Raw genomic sequence first — 19,249 nt, 5'->3', positions numbered from 1 at the left:
TTTCTGTTCACTTCAATCCATCTGTAACTCACAAGAAACAACTCTCTCTAATTAATAAAGCTGCATATTGTCAATTTTCTTCACGATAAGAAATGCACAGTGACATATATTATGATTCAATAAGTCGCGAGCCATCACGTTATGATCTAGCTGCAGCAAGCGTGTGCTCTCGAGGGATAAGCGTCACTGCGACAGAGTGTGAATCAGCCGGGTGCAGTTTCAGTCTCTCCCCCTTAGATCGGCCATATTATTCCCTAATACTTTGCGATCTACATCACCTGAAGCTGTGAAAGTTTAGAGTGCATCTGGACTGTGAGCTGTGTAATTCTTTCTCTCCTCATTCAGGCACGAATTGCAGTGCTGCTCTCGTGAGTCATCACTGGAGTTTAATGTGATCTCTAGTTACATTAAATGAGATCAAACGACTAATCGACAATGAAAGTTTTTGTAGACAATTTTTTATTAATCATTTCAGCCCTACTGTGCAATGCTAAACCACTTACCGCTCCATCCAACCAATGTTATCTTGAAAACATACAAAGGAAAAGATGTATGCACACAAAGGGTCCTCAGTGTAAAAGAAAAAAATATATTAGGCAGATTGCTGTGATTATCCCTTTACTACATTGCTTGAAAGCGAGAGGTCAAGCCAAACAAGAAGGAAATAATTATTAGAATTTAAAACCCACACGCTATCATCGGGGACACGTTTCAAATACATGAACATGTTTCAGAAATGTACGGAAGTTGCCACCTGTTTCACAGAAATAAGATTATTATTGCCCATATTGTGCGTAGACTACTCCAATTTGGTTCTGTAATTAAGATACATGGATCAGTGAAAATCTGCAGAGAATTTCAAAGAGATTTTGAAATCACTTGAATCTTATCTGTTGCTGAACACTGTCCAATGATGGAACACACTAAGTTCAAATAGATTGCGTAGGGCCTCACAAAGGTCTTATGCTGCTGGTCTTATGATGCTCATTGAAATGACCAAAAGTTCAGGTAACGGACAACAACTCATTTGGGTGCTAAGGAATCTCTTCAGTCACTACATGAAGTGAGATAATATGAGATACACTGAGATAATCTTGAAAGATAATGGACCAACAAGTAACTTCCTTTTGAAAAAATAGTGATGATAGACACAGTGGGACTGGGGATGACACACAGTCACAGGCCTTGATATAAAATAAGCAACTGAGGTTGGCCTAACTTAAATGATCAAATGCCAGAACATAAAGGCGTAAAGGAGTTCAATGGAAAGGGGGAGGCGAGAACCGTCTTGACAATATAAATAATAGTTTAATGAAGAAATAAACCAAATGACACAAACACACATATAGGACGGCCAGCTGCCGTAAACGTACTCTCTCTGTCGCACCACTGTCCGCAGTCGGCTTTTATTCCTCTCGGAGGCTTGATTAGCCTGATAAGGAACCGGGTGTGTAAAATCACAACCCGGCCCCGCCTTCCGCCCTGTCACATTCCTCCCTCGCCTTCCTGAATCTGAGAGAGGGACAGGGGGAGGGAAAAATATTGAAAAATGGGGGGTACTCCCTGTAACAGTCCAGTACCCCCCCAACAAAAAAAACAGTAACATTTAAAAGAGAGGGAAAAGGCCAACGCGGTGCAGCAGTGGGAGAGAGAGAGAGGAGAGCGAGCGAGAGAGAGAAAAAAAAAACACTTGCCGGTTCTCCAATACGCTGTATCTTGGTCCTCATCCACTCCTCCACCGTCTAACGGATGACAGCCATGCCTCCCGGGGCGGATCGGAGGCAGTCCTCCAGCCCCTGGCAGATGGAACGCCCCGGCGCGTTCTCGGGGAACAGAAGGGGTCTCCCCCGCCCCTGGCAGTGGTTCTCCCCTCCAGGCGGTCGGCAGTGAGCCCCTTCCCGCTCTGGGTCTCAGACCCCGCCACATTTCAGGGGCTGGTAGGGGTCTCCTCCGCCCCTGGCAGCAGCCCTGACCACTCCAGGTGGTCGGTTAGGAGCCCCTTCTACCCTCGCAGTCGGCCACGGTTTTGGAGATATTATCAAAAATGCAATTGCTAATTATAGTGCCACCATGTTGCCGACTGTCACAAAATGTTATATACCACTTTGTGTAGACACCCTGCGTGTGTACAGAAAGTTTCATGACTGTCGGCCATTCCCAATGCGAGTTATTAGGTGCTGACATTTGATTGGATGCTGACTGCTATATTCGTTGATTTTTTGGATTGTATGAAACTTTGCATACATCTACAAAATGTCCTCCTAACTAGCTTCCAGTTTGGTTATGTTTTGAGTTTGTGTTGAGTAGATATTGATCAATTACTCAAATTGCGCTCAACTGAAGGAACTGTTCGCTAATATCTTTGTAACAACTTATTGAAATTCTTTGAGCAACTTTTTGTCACGGGGGTCTGGAGATGAAGTATACCAAATTCCATGCCAATCGGACAAATGGTCTAGGAGGAGTTTAAAAAAAGTAGGGTTTTCCTTAGTAAAGCAATAGATTTTAAAAAGTTCATTACTTAAAAAAGTTAACAACTACTTTTGAACTATAAGTCATGTGGTTTTAACATAAAGTCTTTGATCTTATCACACTTACATGTCTTTTGTTTTGTTACCATCTTCCTGATTTCCCCTCTTTGGACTGGTAGGATTAAAGCAAATATTCTATTTTTATGAAACCATCATCCTTCGTTGCTAAAAACTGGATACATTTGCAACCACTTGATGGATGTTTGTTACTATAAAGCAACGTTTTTTATTTATTTATTTTACTTACATTTATTTTTTGAAATTTTTTGTGATAAAAGTCCTAATGTCAGTCCTATCTTTTCATGACGAATGTTATTGTGGAAATAACAAAAAAAAATTACTTGCTCCCACAAGGGATACAATCTTCAAAAGGTTTAATTTGATGCTTTATATCTTTCGACAAACTACCTCACCGGTCGTATTCATTACAAACATTATGATATACTGTACTTCACAAGAACTCAACTTGTCAACCAATCATATCATCAGTAATCAGTAACAGTCTGCACGGGTTTATTAGGATTTTTTACGCTTTGCGTCTCTAAAACGGGTGTAATAATGATAGAATCACTTGATGATTTGGCTATATCAGAAAATATAAATGGTATTATAAAGACCTGACACAGATTACCATGATGCAATTTTTGGACGTACTGTGGTAATAATATATTTTGTTTTGGAAAAGTGCCATGATAATATTAAATAATACTATGGTGTACAGTAGGCAATCATTACCATCTGATATCATCACTGTACCTTAAATGTACCCAAAAACAGAAATTCTATCATCATTCACTTACCCTCATGCCATCCCTGATGTGTATGACTTTCTTTCTTCTGCTGAACACAAGAAAATATTTTAGAATAATAACTTAGCTCTGCTGGTCTTCACAAGCACATGAATGGGTACCAACATTTTGAAGCTCCAACAGCACATATAGGCTGCATGAAAGTAATCTATATGACCCCAGTGGTTTAATCCATGACTTCAAAAGCGATATTATAGGTGTTGGTGAGAAACAGATCAACGTTTAATATAACAAGGTCATTCTTTACAGTCAATCTCTACTTTAACATTCTTCTTCTTTTGTATTTGACGATTCACATTCTTCCTGCATATCACCACCTACTGGGCAAGAAGGAGAATGTATTGGTAAAAAAGGACTTAAATATTGATCTGTTACTCACCCACACATTTATCATCGCTTCAGAAGATATGGATTAACCACGGGAGTTTTATGGATTACTTTTATGCAGCTTTTATTTGCTATTTGAGCTTTAAAGTTGGGTACCCATTCACTTGCATTGTATGGACCAACAGAGCTGAGCTATATTTTTCTAAAAATATTTGTTCAGCAGAAAACAGAAAGTCATTCACATCTGGGATGGAATGAGGGTGAGCAAATGATGAGAATAATTTTTTGGGTGAACTATCTGTTTAATGTCAAAGCACTTAAGTCTTTTTTGTTGCTCAGCAAGTGTCAAATGCATGACTGACATCTAGGGGATATTTTGAAAAATAACACTGTCAAGTTTAGAAGACAGACAAATAACAGGTTATCAGCTTTTTGGGTATGATTAATTAGATTGCTCAGCCAGTGCTCATCTATGACAGATATCATTTAGCTATAAAAGCAATGTCTCTAAGCTCAGCTTCACTAAATTAGCTGGTAGACAATCTCCCTGGGCATTGATTCATTCAATGATTCATTTTATGCATGATATTTCATATCATGCACAAAATGTCCATTATTTCAATTAATTATTTGTCTAATGAACTAATCAGTAATATCCTGGCAGCAAAGTAAATAACAAAACAAATAACTAAGTTGCCATTCTTTTAACTAGATAAAGGAAATTATAGGAGGACTCAGACAGTGACGTCCTGATTTCAAGGGATGCCCACTTGGCACCGCCTGCTGTTTTTTAAGCAACACACCACACAACCTTCATAATAAATTTGTGAGCTTAGCAGATGAGTGGGTCAGAAAGAAAGAGAGATGTGGATCACTCTGTGTATTTGTCTATGCGTGCCCATTAACTGTATCTCTGCAGCCTCATTCTCCAGCTCAGGTACCTGTCAGCTTCAGGGACGCTTCAAGTTGAACGGGATGTACCAGGAAGGAGATGTTATACTTGGAGGCCTTTTTGAGGTTCACTTTCTTACAGTGTTCCCAGAGCTGAGCTTCAGAACTGAGCCGGAACCACCATACTGTGAGAAGTGAGTCTGGGGTCAGATAGAATAAGGACAGTTATGCATGATTATAATGCAAGCAGGAGAAACAGCTGGAATAGATATTTTTCTCTAATGTATATATATACAGTATATTTAAAAACAATTTGTTCGCATTGACCTCAGTTAATCTATCAATTAATCTGCTCAAATGATGTGTTGAGTGTAGTGATGCTGTCTTGACAAAAATCTATATATAGCCTATAACATATATATATATATATATATATATATATATATATATATATATATATATATATATATATATATATATATATTTATCTCATGTCATAGAAAACAGTCCACAAGAGCTTTTTGTGAGCTCAAATGTATGGGCAATGTGTTAATGTTCCTATTAATTCATACTTTTAGTTATTATATATGAAATATCACTAAAAATAAACACTTGTGTCATTTTTCTTAGGTTTGACATGGAAAGCTTCCAGCAAGCACAGACCATGGTTTTTGCTATAGATGAGATCAATAAAGATCCCAATCTGTTGCCTAACATCACTCTTGGTTACCATCTTTATGACAACTGTGTGATGTTAGGAATGGCATTCCGGGCTGCCATAGCCCTAATAAGTGGTCCAGACGAGTCTTTCTCCGACCTCAACTGCATCGGCCCACCACCAGTGATTGCTATTGTGGGGGATCCAGGTTCCACTCCTTCCATTGCAATTTCCAGTGTGCTGGGACTTTTTCGAGTACCTCTAGTAAGATGAGATGGAAAAAAGTAAAAATACACTAAATGCATATTTTTGCATTTTTCAATTAAAATGACCATTTAAGCTATGTGTATCCTCAACCTGATTCTTCCAAAACCCACTTGTCTATGACAATAATTGCTTTTTTATGTTTTATAGCTCTATCTCTCTCTCTCTCAAAAAAAAAAGAAAAGCTTTATAAGCATGACAGTTTTATAACAATATTGCAAGAGCATTACAAAGTTGGTTCTATATAGATTTAAAATAAATAAAAGGATGCAATAAAACAATCAGTAATAGTGAAAAAGAAGAGTGAAACATGTAAATACTAAGAAATATTACATAGGGGAAAAAAGAAAATAAATGACACAAAATGACTTAACAATTTCTTATATATTTCTATGTCAGACACATATGCTAGTGTGGTTGAGTTGTCATCTACAAGTATATATCTGAGTTTCTCTGTATCAGACAGTTTATGGAATGAATTATGAAATGGTTAGTTTTAAATTGGTTAAATAATGTTTCTCTGACAGTGTGGTACTTTGTTCAAATCTCTCTCTCTCTCTCTCTCTCTCTCTTATTAGGTTAGCCACTATGCCACCTGCTCCTGTTTGAGTAACAGAAAAAAGTACCCTTCCTTCTTCAGAACAATCCCCAGTGATGCCTTCCAGGTGCGGGCTATGGTTCAGATCTTGAGACATTTTGGATGGACCTGGGTTGGTCTCATCTACAGTGATGATGACTACGGCATCTATGCTGCTCAGTCCTTCCAGCAGGATGTGCAGCTGTTTGGAGGGTGTGTTGCTTTTTCTGAAATTCTGCCCCATGATAGCAACCAAATAGATATTCAGCATATAGTGGGAGTTATACAGGCCTCCACAGCTAGAGTAGTGGTTGCATTTTCTGCTTTAACCTATCTGATGCCTTTGATGGATGAGGTTGCACTGCAGAATGTAACAGGCAGGCAGTGGATTGCAAGTGAAGCCTGGGCCAGCAATCCTGTATTTCAGAGTCCACATTTCCTGCCCTTCTTGGGGGGCACGCTAGGCATCGCTATCAGGCATGGAGAGATCCAGGGACTCCATGACTTTCTGCAACGTCTCCATCCTGACAATGATCCAAGAAACAATATGTTGAGAATCTTCTGGGAGAACATGTTTGGGTGCAGCTTTTGGGGTAGAGAGACAGATGGAGAGCAAGTGAAAAAGGTGTGTACAGGGCAAGAGGATTTGAGCAGTACAGATACAGCATACACTGATGTTTCTGCCCTGAGGGCTGCCTATAATGTGTATAAGGCAGTTTATGCCCTGGCACATGCGCTGCATAGCCTGATGCAGTGTGAGGAGGGGAGAGGGCCTTTCAGTGGGAACAGCTGTGCTGACATAAACAACCTACAGCCCTGGCAGGTAAGGTTCATGCAGATGGTAGGTTTAGTGGCAAATTATATAGAAGAGCTGAACATGAACAATACAAAATATGTTCTGCAAAATTAATTCAAATTACAGAATTGCATATGACACCTGTCCTGTCTACAAACTGTACAGCTGGTTCACTACCTACAGAAAGTGAACTTCACCACAGGTTTTGGGGACCATGTATCATTTGATGAGAATGGGGACGCGCTGGCCATCTATGATGTGATGAACTGGCAGCCGAGCTCTGATGGGTCGATGATTATCCGCACGGTTGGTGTTGTAGATGAAGGGGCAGCAACGGGGAAGGTGCTGACACTAGATGAAGATGCATTATTCTGGAACTTTGAGACAAAAAAAGTAAATACAATTGCATGTTACTTTAATTCTTCTGAACATGTGAACACAATAATACAGTATAGTAAGAATTAATAATGAATTACTATTTATTAGTGTGGAATAACAAACCAAGTCTATGGCTGTGTCTCGTTTGAAGGCAGCATCCTCCGGAGGTCGCATTTGTCGGCCGCATACGTCATCGAGGCTGTCTCGTTTCGGAAAAGTGAGTAGGACACTTCGAATGCAGCCTTCAAATGCGACCTTCTTTCAAGGGAATTAGGAGGATGCATGAGGTGCATCCTTCATGGGCAGTCATAATCCACAATTCTTTGCATCAACGGAAATGTCTTAAAAAAAAAAGTAGAAATGTCCTCATAAGCCACATTTATAGCATAACACCCTTGTAATTACTAGTTTTTAACCTAAAAAAATCCTCAGAAACCACCCAAGCCCACCACACACACACACACACATACACATACACATACACACATGGATCATTGTAATGAATGATAACAGATGATGTCCCTGACAGCCCCCACGGTCTGTGTGCAGTGAGAGCTGTCCCTCGGGCACCAGACGAGCCACAAGGAAGGGCCTTCCTGTCTGCTGTTTTGACTGCTTGCCATGTGCAGATGGAGAGATTTCTAACACAACAGGTGAGGAAATTATTGTTGGCAAAAAAAACAAATTCAGTTCCAAAATGTTAATATATTTGAAAGAAATGTACTCGTAAATTTCCATCATCTCTCGTTTGTATACTCACAGATGCTATTGAGTGCACAGTGTGTCCAGAGGAGTTTTGGTCCAATCCAGCAAAGGATCAATGTATCCCCAAAGAAGTGGAGTTTCTATCCTATGAGGAACCGCTGGGCATCTCCCTGACCACTGCCTCTCTACTGGGCACCTGCTTCTGTATTCTTGTGATGGTCATTTTTGCTCATCACCGCAACACTCCAATTGTACGCGCCAACAATTCAGAGCTCAGTTTCCTGTTGCTGATGTCACTAAAACTGTGTTTCCTGTGTGTGCTGCTGTTCATTGGCCGTCCACAATTGTGGACGTGTCAGTTAAGACATGCCGTGTTTGGTATTAGCTTTGTTCTGTGCATCTCCAGCATCCTGGTCAAGACTATGGTGGTAATAGCCGTGTTTAAGTCATCTCAACCTGAAGGTAAGGGAGCAATGAAATGGTTTGGAGCAGCCCAACAAAGAGGTACAGTCTTGGTCCTAACTGCCCTCCAGGTTGTCATATGTGCAGTCTGGTTATCAACTGCATCTCCAACACCCCATAAAAACAACCAGTATATCAGGTCTAAAATAGTATACGAGTGTGCTATTGGCTCAGTGGCTGGTTTTTCCATGCTGCTGGGATATATTGGCCTTTTGGCAGCGGTGAGCTTCCTGTTAGCCTTTCTTGCCAGGAACCTTCCAGATAATTTCAATGAAGCAAAAATCATTACTTTTAGCATGTTGATATTTTGTGCTGTGTGGATTGCGTTTGTTCCAGCATATGTCAGCTCTCCAGGAAAATATGCAGTGGCTGTTGAGATTTTTGCCATTTTAGCTTCCAGTTTTGGATTACTGGTAGCCATATTTGCCCCAAAGTGCTACATCATCCTTTTACATCCTGAGAGGAACACTAAAAAAGCCATCATGGGAAGAGAAACTCTAAAGAGATAGTTATGCATGCTGTACAGTACATATACTGTAGCCTATCTGAACTGACTGACTCAATACCCTGCTTGTAGACATTTGCATAAGTATTCTTGATACAGAAAGTCAATATTGTCACGACTTGAGCAGACGACTTTACAAAAACCTGTTATTCTGCATTCATATGTTTATTAAAATGTAAAATTAAATTAAAATTAAAATGTATTGTATAGGAGTACAGTAAATTTAGAATACCTGTAAAATATGTGTCTTTTACTAAGGTTTTTAAAATTGCTTTGGTGCTGTTTTCACAATTAAGTGGTAATTTTTTAAAACTCGTCTTTAAACAGACTTAATGCTATACACAAAATCACAAGTAACTTTTTCAACACAATGTATCAGTGTTTCATTTAGAAACATGTTTAATATAAAGCAATTTCAATTTACATAAAACATTTAATTTGCTTTTGTTCCCATTCTTTTTTGCGTAATACACTTCAGTTCAGATCAGCAGTTACAGAAATACTCAACCAGCCCATCTGGCACCAACAATCATTCCACGCTCCAAATAACTAAGATAAAAATGTTTCCCCATTCTGGTGGTTGATGTGAAAATTAACAAAAGCTCTTGACCCATATCTGCATAATTTTATGTACTGCACTACTGGCTGATTGAGTATTTCTGTAACTGTTGATCTCCTGGGAGTTTCACACACAACACTCTCTAGAATTACTCTGAATGGTGCCAAAAACAAAAATCATCCAGTGAGGGGCAGTTCTGCAGACGGAAACACCTTGTTGATGAGAGAGGTCAACAGAGAATGACCAAAGTCTATGGTAACTCAGAGAACTGCTCTGTACAATTGTGGTGAGAAGAAAGGCTATTCTGAAATGCAGGTTGGCGCTGTTTTAGCAGCACAAGGGGGACCTACACAATATTAGGCAGGTGGTTTTAATATTGTTGCTGCTCAGTGTATAGTGAGAAATAAAGGTGTAGATGGTGTGGAGGATTTGAATGTAATTCTATTTTTTTAACAAAAACCGTATCAAAACAGTAACAGTAAATTAAAACTTTAGTGTGTTTATTTGTTGCAAAATTCTTACAGTGCTGACATTATACTATGTTACAGCACAAAACTGACAGACATATTGATGTTTTCACATATATTCATTGATCACACCTTTTAATTACACGTTGGATATATATTACAGGCATTATTTGGCATTACACACATTACGATTTTATGCCAGTTATGTTCGGTAAGTGTATTGCCTAAAGTCGGCAACTGTATTTTTAAATTTGATTTTTCATTCAGCACCTATAAGCACCTTGTTAGTAAATTTAATCAATTGAATTAAGATCATTATTTGTAGAGTTTTGAAAATATATCACTTACTTAATAAAAAAAATTGTACCAACACAATTAAAAACCTATAATATTATAGCTTTTTTAAAAAAAAAAAATATTTGATTTGATTTATGAAAATAAAACTGCAAGAGTTATGAAATAAATTAAGAATGTTTTCTCCGATACACAATTAATGGAAGGAATAAACAAGGCTGTGACTCAGAATAGCTTTATTATAGAGAAAATCATAAAAACATAACATAAAAGTTTCTAACAAGTACATTTATGTTTTTCCCATAAGAAACTTCTTAGTGTTGTTTTCTGGCTTCAGTAAAATTATGTAACATTTTGGTACAAATATGCAAACTAAGAGCCCAAAACTGGAGGACAAAATGGCAAAAATCTCCACAGCTACACTGTACTTCCCTGGTGAGCTGACATATGCTGGCACAAATGCAATCCAAACAGCACAAAAGATTAGCATACTGAAAGTAATAAATTTTGTCTCATTAAAATTATCTGGAAGTTTACGGGCAAAGAAAGCCAGCAAAAAACAGACGGCAGCCAGAAAGCCAATATAGCCCAGAACACAGGCAAATCCCACAACTGACCCTACTGTGCACTCAAGGGTGACCTTTGACCCCTGGATTCCAAAGTTACGGTGTGGAGAAGGTGGACTAATGGAGAGCCACATGACACAGATAACCACCTGAACACAGGTAAAGAGCAGAATGCTTCTTCTCTGCTGGCCTGGTCCAAACCATTTCATGAGACCTGAGGATCCAGGTCTAGCTGATCGAAACGCAACCAGAACCACAATGGTTTTGACCAAAATACAGGAGATGCACAAGACAAAACTGATTCCGAATGCAGCTTGCTGAAACCTACATGACCACAAAGAGGGCTGGCCAACAAAAACTAGAGAGCACAAGAAGCAGAGTTTGAGTGACAACAGGAGCAGGAAACTGAGCTCTGAGTTGTTGGCTTTAACTATCGGAGTGTTCCTGTAGTACATGAAAATAACAGCCACAGAAGTTGTCATTACGGCTCCCGAAACAGCAACACTCGTCAATGTGATGCCCATTGTTTCTGTAAAGGAGAGAAACTCTGTCTCTCGGGGCATGCATTCATTTCTTAAACTGTTAGACCAGAACTCCTGGGGACACCGGTAACATTTTAAAGAGCCTGTGATAAAAATAAGAGAGTATAATTAAAGCATTATATTGTTTAGTGACTTCATAAATGTGTGGTTCATTAATTCAGTCCTTCAGATCCAGATTATAAATACAGTATTAAATAACAATAATGACCTGTACTATTGCTGATTTCCCCCTCAGCGCAGGGCACGCAGTGAAAACAGCACACGGGCAGACCCTTTTTAATGGCTTTACGTGTCCCTGGAGGGCACTCAGCAGTGCACACAGATGTAGGCACCTGCGAACACGGCATATAGAAGACAGAGTAAGACTATAGAGACAATGACATTTATATGAAACTGACCATTTTTGTAATGACCCCTTTATTATATTAGAAGTCCCTCTCACCTTCCCAGAGTCCCCAGGCCATTGAATAGCTGACTCATTAATGATGAGCTGATTGCCTTCCACTCTACCTATAGAAACATACTGCAGTGAACCATCAGGAGCTCTCTGCCAATTCACCAGGTCATAGACAGGTGGGATGCCCCCATCCAGGAAATAAAACTCCTCTCCTAACTGAGTAGTGAAATGAACTTGTCCAATGTGCTGTAAAAGCTTTAAAATGAAAAGAGAATGAGTAAATTACAGTAAAAAAAAAGAGTATTTGGACACTTAAGCCCCACTTAAAATGTATGAATTTTAAATATGTTTTGTGTTCATTTTAAACATTTACATTGATTAATTTAGTAGACAATTTACAACTGAGAATACAAGTACATGCAATTAATCCAAGAGAGATTACAATACACATAGGCCTACCACATATTTTGGTAAGTACCAGAGTGGTACTATTTAGTAGTAAAAACAGTGTATCTATTGTAGTATACAGCATGTTGTAGATCAAACAATACAATAAAGTATTAATGTGATTATGCACAAACAGTAGGGATGTCCAGATCCCATCACGTGATCGGAAATCGGGCCCGATCACGTGGTTTCAGACTCGATCGGAATCGGATATATAAGTATATATTCTCATTATTTTTTAACAAATCTATAGTTATGCGGTGGCAGAGTTAGACCCTTTTGACTCCACACAGAAACAGCAACGCGTGCGACATGACATCACTTTGTTTCAGAGACGCTATTGGTTAAATGCAGGCGAAGTAGAATACGGAAGCAGCTTGAAGCGGAAATCGCGAGTATGTCTGCGGTCTGGAGATATTATAAAGTTGATGACAACAACATTGCCATAGCAAACTGTGAGATATGTAAACTGGGGATTGCAAGAGGTGGAAAGGAAAAGGCTACATTTAACACAACAAACCTGATACGGCACCTCAAAAACAAACACCCGACACAATACAGCGAGTTTACCCAGGCAGCCCAGCCGAAGACGAGTCAGCTCACGCTGCAAGAGAGTTTGAATAGGAGAGAAAAAATGCCCCTTGACTGTGCGAAGGCGCAGGACATCACAACCAAGATAGCACAAATGATCGCAATGAGTGACCTGCCATTCGCCATTCGCCATTCGCAGTTCCTAAAAGCACATTACTGGTTTGCAAACACTGTGGCACTTTTATTTTTTTATTTGTTTACATGCCTGCCAGGTATTTTAAGTTGAGGTGCTATTTGTTTTTATGTTAGACTTTTTTATATTTACTGTTGCACTAAAGTCCAAAAGTGAAGAATTTATGTTATTTATTACTTGATTGTTCAAGCCACCTCACAGAAGTGCTCTGTTTGTTAACAGAGATGTTGAATGTTAAAATAAGGTGAATTCAATAAAAAATAAGGAACATCCTGGATCTGTTTTTTCGCTCTTCTTTATTCTTTTTTTTATGTATTATAGAAGTATCGGATCGGGACTCGGTATCGGTAGATACTCAAAATCAAATGACTCGGACTCGAGGGCAAAAAAACCTGATCGGGACATCCCTAACAAACAGTATATCTATTTTTTTATAATGTTAAAACCTAGCAAACAAATGTGTGCTTGTGACATCTTTTGTGGCATATATTTGTGTCACACATTTTAAAATGTCCAAAAACTCTGTGGACCACTGTATATACTACACTTCAAAGATTTGGAAACAAATTTTTGTTCTTGAATTTAATTGATGCTTCGCTTCTGCTAAATATTATTACTGTTTGAAATAACGGTTTTATAATTGTATTTATTTTTAAATAAATTTTGTACCCCGTGATATCAAAACCCCATTTTCAACAGCCATAACTCCAGGGGCCGGTTGCATAAAACTGTTTTAGACTAGTCTTACTAGTTAGTCGTCTAAAATGTTGGTCTTAATTTTTTCAGTCAGTTGCATAAAAACTTAGATCAGTCTAATTAAAGACCAAAATGTAAGACAGCACACCTCAGGCTAACTTTTGTTTACTTTCCATTTTGCCAATGAAAATAACTGCCAGCTTAGCCAGTGGGGGCTGAAAGGGGCTAGAGTTGAGACTTGGTTGAAGACTTTGACTTCAAAAATGGTAACAAAATTTTGTGTTTTTAATTATTTGGGTTAAATCACTAAATGTGTTCATTAAAATACATTTTGAAGCATTGTAGTCTTCTAATAAGCAAATATTCTCAGCGAATAAAAAAATGTATTGGAGGTCCACTGTCGGCCATTTTTTTTAAGCTGTTCAGTGTCTTATTTTTCCTACAATGCAATGCAAATTAGACTGTCTTACTAAAGACAACTGTGAGCTTGTTTTATGCAACAGGCTTTCTATGGCGTCTTTAGCTAGTCAAACTAATTGTTAGATGCAGTCTTAAGTTAATGCTATGTTTATGCAACCGGCCCCTGTCTACAAAAAATAATCTGTATCATGTAATCATTAAGAAATTATTCTAATATGCTAATTTGGTACTCAAGAAACATTTATTTTTGTTAGAACAGTTTTATGTACTTAATGAAGGAGTGATATCACAATACAGGGACTTTTCCCTGAGAAGTGCCCTATAAGCACATCTTTGGGAAGTGTTGCCAAAAGCATTAGATTAATGCCTAAAATGTAATTGCTGGATTCTTGGATGAACAGAGCATAGCATTTATTTACTTTATAGATTATTTATGTATTTATATGAATAGTCATTTTAACTAACATTTAACATTATACATGTCTTTATTGTCATTCTTGGTCAACTAAAAGCATAGCATTTCTAAACTTTTGGAATAAATACCTGTGCTGGAGTTATGTTGTCTGGAGAGGAACACTGTGGCTTCATTGTAGGGTGAGTGCTATTTTGTGAGGTGCAGTCCAACAAAGAATGAAGTGCATGAGCAGCAGCATATACAGCCAAGTATACATTATACGTCACTCTCAGACTAGCGGTATCTGTAAATTGACGATTTACCCCTGAAAGACTCTCTGTGCCACTGCATGGAGGGAGGTTTTTCTGATAAGTTGTGGAAGAGCCGTTTTTAAGGCTACAGCCAAATATATTTTTCCACAAGTCCCTCAAAAGGGCATCTTTTGGGTAACGGTCAGGATGTAATTGTCGGAGGTGAGCATCGAAGCCAGGTATGGGTGCACTTCTCAACGCCACACCTAGCGTTCCCTTCATGATGGTGTAGAGCCGAGGCTTGTTCAAAAGATATCCACTGGTGCTCCAGATCTCACTGGCCAAGAACAGTCTGTCTGTCACATTCCTACGGATCAATTCCAACAGAAATGCCTCCACATCCGTATACCAAGCAAAAACCATGATCACTCGAACAGAAGAGGCTTGTACTGTTGTCGCTGCACGTCTCACATCTTTAGCTAATTGCTCCCTGAAGATTGTGTGGAAAAAGGCCAAGCAGATCCCTGTGCCTTTAATTTCCTCTTCAAACACCTGCAGTGCCCCACGACCATAGTCATTATCAGCAACCAGGGCTCCAACCCAGGTCCAGCCAAAGCGTTTAGCCATCTGTGCCATGGTGCTTGCCTGATAAGCATCGCTGGGGAGAGTGCGGAAAAAATTGGGGTAATTTTGTCTGTCACTGAGACATGGGCAGCTCGCCAGGTAGCTGATCTAGAAAGATATTTAAGCAACATTTTCAGTGAGAATACATTTCTTTGTCATGTTGTACATTTACAAATAGCTAAACAGCTAATCATTCATCCCATATGAAAGGAAATAACAAATGAGATCTCAATAAATTCTCAAATGTTTCTCCAAACAGGAGTGAGCAAATGGAGACTTTCTTCTTCTCTCCTGAGAAAAGTATCAAGTTATTTCACATGGGGGATCTCATTAATGTCTCAAACTTTGCTCACACTTGCCAAGATTGCAAAGTCTGCAATCAAAATTTGAAAATTCATCAAATTCTCCCAAGACCAAATCATCTGTGCTTTGCTATCCACATTAATTGCATAGCTCTATATTTAGCTTACCATATTTCAATTGACTCATATGTGTCTATTTTTATTTCTCCTATGGAAGAAAAGTGTCCTGAGCTATGAAAGAGCAACCTCAAGCAATTTTCCTTTGGGATACTTTGACTTTTTTTCTTTTCATTCTGAGTAATAACGTCCTCACCATTGCGATCTGCATGGGTCCCAGGGTCTTGGACAGAATAATGCACTGTGTAGAGGAAGAATCTCCTATTATGAGCTTGGCTGGTTTAGTGGTGTCACAAGTACTGTTTCTTCCACTGATCATTGACATTGCTGCCCTCAGACCGTAAGGGTAACGAGAACAGCTATCCAATATGTGATATCCAAGTCGAACCCCCGGCAACAGTGAGGGGTTACGGTTAATTTCATCGACCGCAAACACTACAGCCTGAGCCCAGCGCACAGAACGTTCCTGAAGACTGACCAAAGACAGACCATTTTCAGTGTAATGATTATACAGCTCTACAAGTTAATACACTAGATGTCACAAACCATAATTTAAAAGAGCTTGAACATTTGTCATTGAAACAAACTGAGAAAGTATTCTTCAAATATTGAAAAAACATGTGAGCAAGATATATTGTACCAGTCCATTTTAACCAAGAAGAACAACAATGATGATGTTTATTACAATATATTAAATAATTTAAAAATAAATGCAAGGATAATGATAAATTATACTAAACTGTATTACTTATATGGATATATTCCCAATCACAAAATATATATATATATATATATATATATATATATATATATATATATATATATATATATATATATATATATATATATATATTTCATTAATCTTTATTTTTAAGATTTACACATTTCGATGACAACTGTTAGTTTAAATAATCTTTATCTTCTAATATATTATTAGAAGATAAAGAATAAATGTTAAGCATTCAAGTTTAATTAAATACTTCACGTACATTTACAAAACATTTATAAAATAAACTTGACTTGAATAAAATATTACTCTGTTGGGATACGTAAATAGACAGAATATATTTTCTGGTGTACATTAAACAAACATACAATCATAAACACAAGAATATTATAAACATACAATATATTAAACATAAAACTTTCAGTGGTGGGCAAAAATCAAACAGTGTTCATTTGAGCTGCTAAACAAGGTCAGCCCTGAGGAACATTGTGCAGGTGCACACAACAGCAATGGGACAGCAAATATGTAACATCCTGTAAACTATATCTATATTCACATATATTAACCTTTATTTCACCTGATTAATATATTAAATATATAATGCCACTTAAATACAACATGAATTAATAACATTATGAAAACGTTTTGGTCATGTAGATTTTCATCAAGATCAAGAATTTGCTAAATGATGTTCATTTCATAAAGTACATGTGTTTAAATGATTGAATACATTTTCTGTACAGGCAATGTTATGAGCTACAGCACATTTATAGTATTTATATAATATTAATATTAAACAATTATGCTCCCAAATAAATGTATATGGTTAATATGAAATTAAAATTAAATAAAAACTGATGAAATAAAAATGTTGATGTCTTGAAAGTCCAAGTACACCTGTAGGGAAAACCTAAGAGAACAAACTTAGTATATTATTATTCTACAGAATAAATCAATACACACAATGAGTTTGTCAAGTGTTAGAAGAGAATGGCAGGAGAATGAGAAAGGGCAACTCACTTACTCGTTGCATGGTTGTAATTCGGCTCTTCTGGTGAAGTTCAGGTCAGGGGTCATAGGCAAAATGTATACATTAATGAGAGTACCGATAATCACATCACCATCTTGGTAGAGACCAACTTCATCTAACTGCTGTGATATATCCATGCTCACACACTTTTCCTGCCGAGTCTCCTCCACCACAGAAAACCCCATCCGAGCCTTCCATACTGCCCACATTAGAAGCACCAGCAAAGTCGGTGAGACCCGAGATAGGATGGGTACAGACATTGGCACAGTTAGGTGTTACCAACCTGCCTAGCAGACTTCCTGCACCATTGTGTGTCAGAGCAGGGTAAGAAAGGATATTTGTTATGGCCACAGTCCTGAGAGAGCAGTAGAAAAACAAGGACCAGAGATAACAACGGGAGCTTAATGGGAGGCCAAATTGTACCTCCTCTGAATCATAAAATTAGAGATAATTACACAATAATTTATGATGAATTCACGGTTAGATGAAGCTGCAGAGGGACAGACAGTATTTTTGTAATAAGTGGGGCACTGAGACAGTTACTTATCTTCTGTCTAAGACAACAAAGTCACATCTGCTAGAAAGCCACTGATGAACTTACTTTTAATTACAAATATGCACCTGTGTTTACATGATGAAACAATCCTGTCGAAAATTTCAGCATCAGAGAGTGTTTTGTGTTTGCTTATGGATAGACTTGGAATCTTACATTGTCGTGGATTACAGCAATCCAGTTTAAAAGAAAGTTCCAGGCTAAATCAACAGCATTTTGGCATAGTGTTGACCAAATCTTATTCTTAAAATAAACAAGGGATCATTAAAAACAAAAAAGAAGGAAAAATTATGGTTACAGCAAGGCATTCGTAGTGAATGTATCCAGTCAATACAATTTATATACACACTTGTTGAAAAGTTATCTGTCAAAATAACACACTAAAGTCATGTTAACCTGTATAATGTTTACTGGGTATATGTGTAATGGCTATAATTTTGAAATAGTGTGTATTTTAGCATTAATGGATGTCCATTGTAAGTGCCTTTCTGTAACCACAAGTTTTTCTTTATTTTTCATTTTTCATTTTTTTCTTCTTTATTTTTCTTTATTTTTCATTTTCGTGAGACATCGAAATGTATTTATTTATTTCATGGCAATCCACATTATGCCACAAATACTGTAATTTGAGCTTAATTTGTATTGAACCTGGAATATTACATAAATTTAATGGGCATTTGTCTCTAAAAAGTAATTACATGTCATGGCCAGTCATGATCACCTTTGTGTGGCAATGCCATGATCTAGAGCAAACAAATTTATACAGAATAAAGACAAAGCAGAGGTAGAAGAGAGAAATCACACATTCAAAACTTCACTTCATGGTAAACATTTGAGAATTTTATTGTATTGGTAGGAAAATGCTTATTATCATCTTTGATGAGCAACCATAAAAATAAAAATTAACTAGATACCTTTAAGCACAGGAGAATTGAAAAAAAGAAAAATGTCTCTTTAAAAAGAAAACTAAATATTAAGTCCAACAAATTTATGTTTTTTTTGCTCTCTGTATCAAAGCAATTATAAAAATAAAACTTTAACCTTACAACTTTAGAATATGAAGAATTTCAAACCTCTTTAAATTCATGACTAATAGAAAGCAAGCAAGTCAGAGCAAGCAGGTAAATGTGCTGCATTGGATTCAATACAACAGAAACATTCTGTGCAAAAACAGAGCACAGGAACATCTACAGATGTGCATGGTCATGCTGAAATTGTGCATGGTTCACATGCTGT

General features: G+C 37.7%; 2 protein-coding genes across 2 annotated transcripts; one reads left to right on the top strand and one right to left on the bottom strand.

The window, feature by feature from the left end:
• Positions 1 to 4,531: 4,531 nt before the first annotated feature.
• On the top strand, positions 4,532 to 8,907 carry LOC127622819 (extracellular calcium-sensing receptor-like). The gene is made up of 6 exons (XM_052096921.1): positions 4,532 to 4,752; positions 5,189 to 5,480; positions 6,059 to 6,880; positions 7,019 to 7,246; positions 7,761 to 7,884; positions 7,994 to 8,907. The coding sequence occupies exons 1-6, from the start codon at positions 4,532 to 4,534 to the stop codon at positions 8,905 to 8,907; spliced, it is 2,601 nt and encodes an 866-aa protein (XP_051952881.1).
• Positions 8,908 to 10,462: 1,555 nt separating this feature from the next.
• LOC127622818 (extracellular calcium-sensing receptor-like) lies at positions 10,463 to 17,720 on the bottom strand. The gene is made up of 6 exons (XM_052096920.1): positions 17,455 to 17,720; positions 15,900 to 16,176; positions 14,559 to 15,392; positions 11,774 to 11,983; positions 11,540 to 11,663; positions 10,463 to 11,414 (listed from the first exon to the last, which is right to left on the bottom strand). The coding sequence occupies exons 1-6, from the start codon at positions 17,718 to 17,720 to the stop codon at positions 10,513 to 10,515; spliced, it is 2,613 nt and encodes an 870-aa protein (XP_051952880.1). The 3' UTR covers positions 10,463 to 10,512.
• Positions 17,721 to 19,249: the final 1,529 nt, after the last annotated feature.

The sequence above is a fragment of the Xyrauchen texanus genome, chromosome 29 (genome assembly GCF_025860055.1).
Source record: "Xyrauchen texanus isolate HMW12.3.18 chromosome 29, RBS_HiC_50CHRs, whole genome shotgun sequence".
Classification (NCBI taxonomy): Eukaryota; Metazoa; Chordata; class Actinopteri; order Cypriniformes; family Catostomidae; genus Xyrauchen; species Xyrauchen texanus.
The sequence above is the reverse complement of the archived record's forward strand: the minus strand, read 5'-3'. Positions and strand labels throughout refer to the sequence as shown.

Coding starts and splice junctions, on each gene's coding strand:
- LOC127622819 (XM_052096921.1), top strand. CDS start 4,532: ATGTGGATCACTCTGTGTATTTGTCTATGCGTGCCCATTAACTGTATC. Junction 4,753..5,188: donor GAACCACCATACTGTGAGAA/GTGAGTCTGGGG, acceptor CATTTTTCTTAG/GTTTGACATGGAAAGCTTCC. Junction 5,481..6,058: donor GACTTTTTCGAGTACCTCTA/GTAAGATGAGAT, acceptor CTCTCTTATTAG/GTTAGCCACTATGCCACCTG.
- LOC127622818 (XM_052096920.1), bottom strand. CDS start 17,720: ATGTCTGTACCCATCCTATCTCGGGTCTCACCGACTTTGCTGGTGCTT. Junction 16,177..17,454: donor GAATTACAACCATGCAACGA/GTAAGTGAGTTG, acceptor GTCTTTGGTCAG/TCTTCAGGAACGTTCTGTGC. Junction 11,415..11,539: donor GGAAATCAGCAATAGTACAG/GTCATTATTGTT, acceptor TTTTTATCACAG/GCTCTTTAAAATGTTACCGG.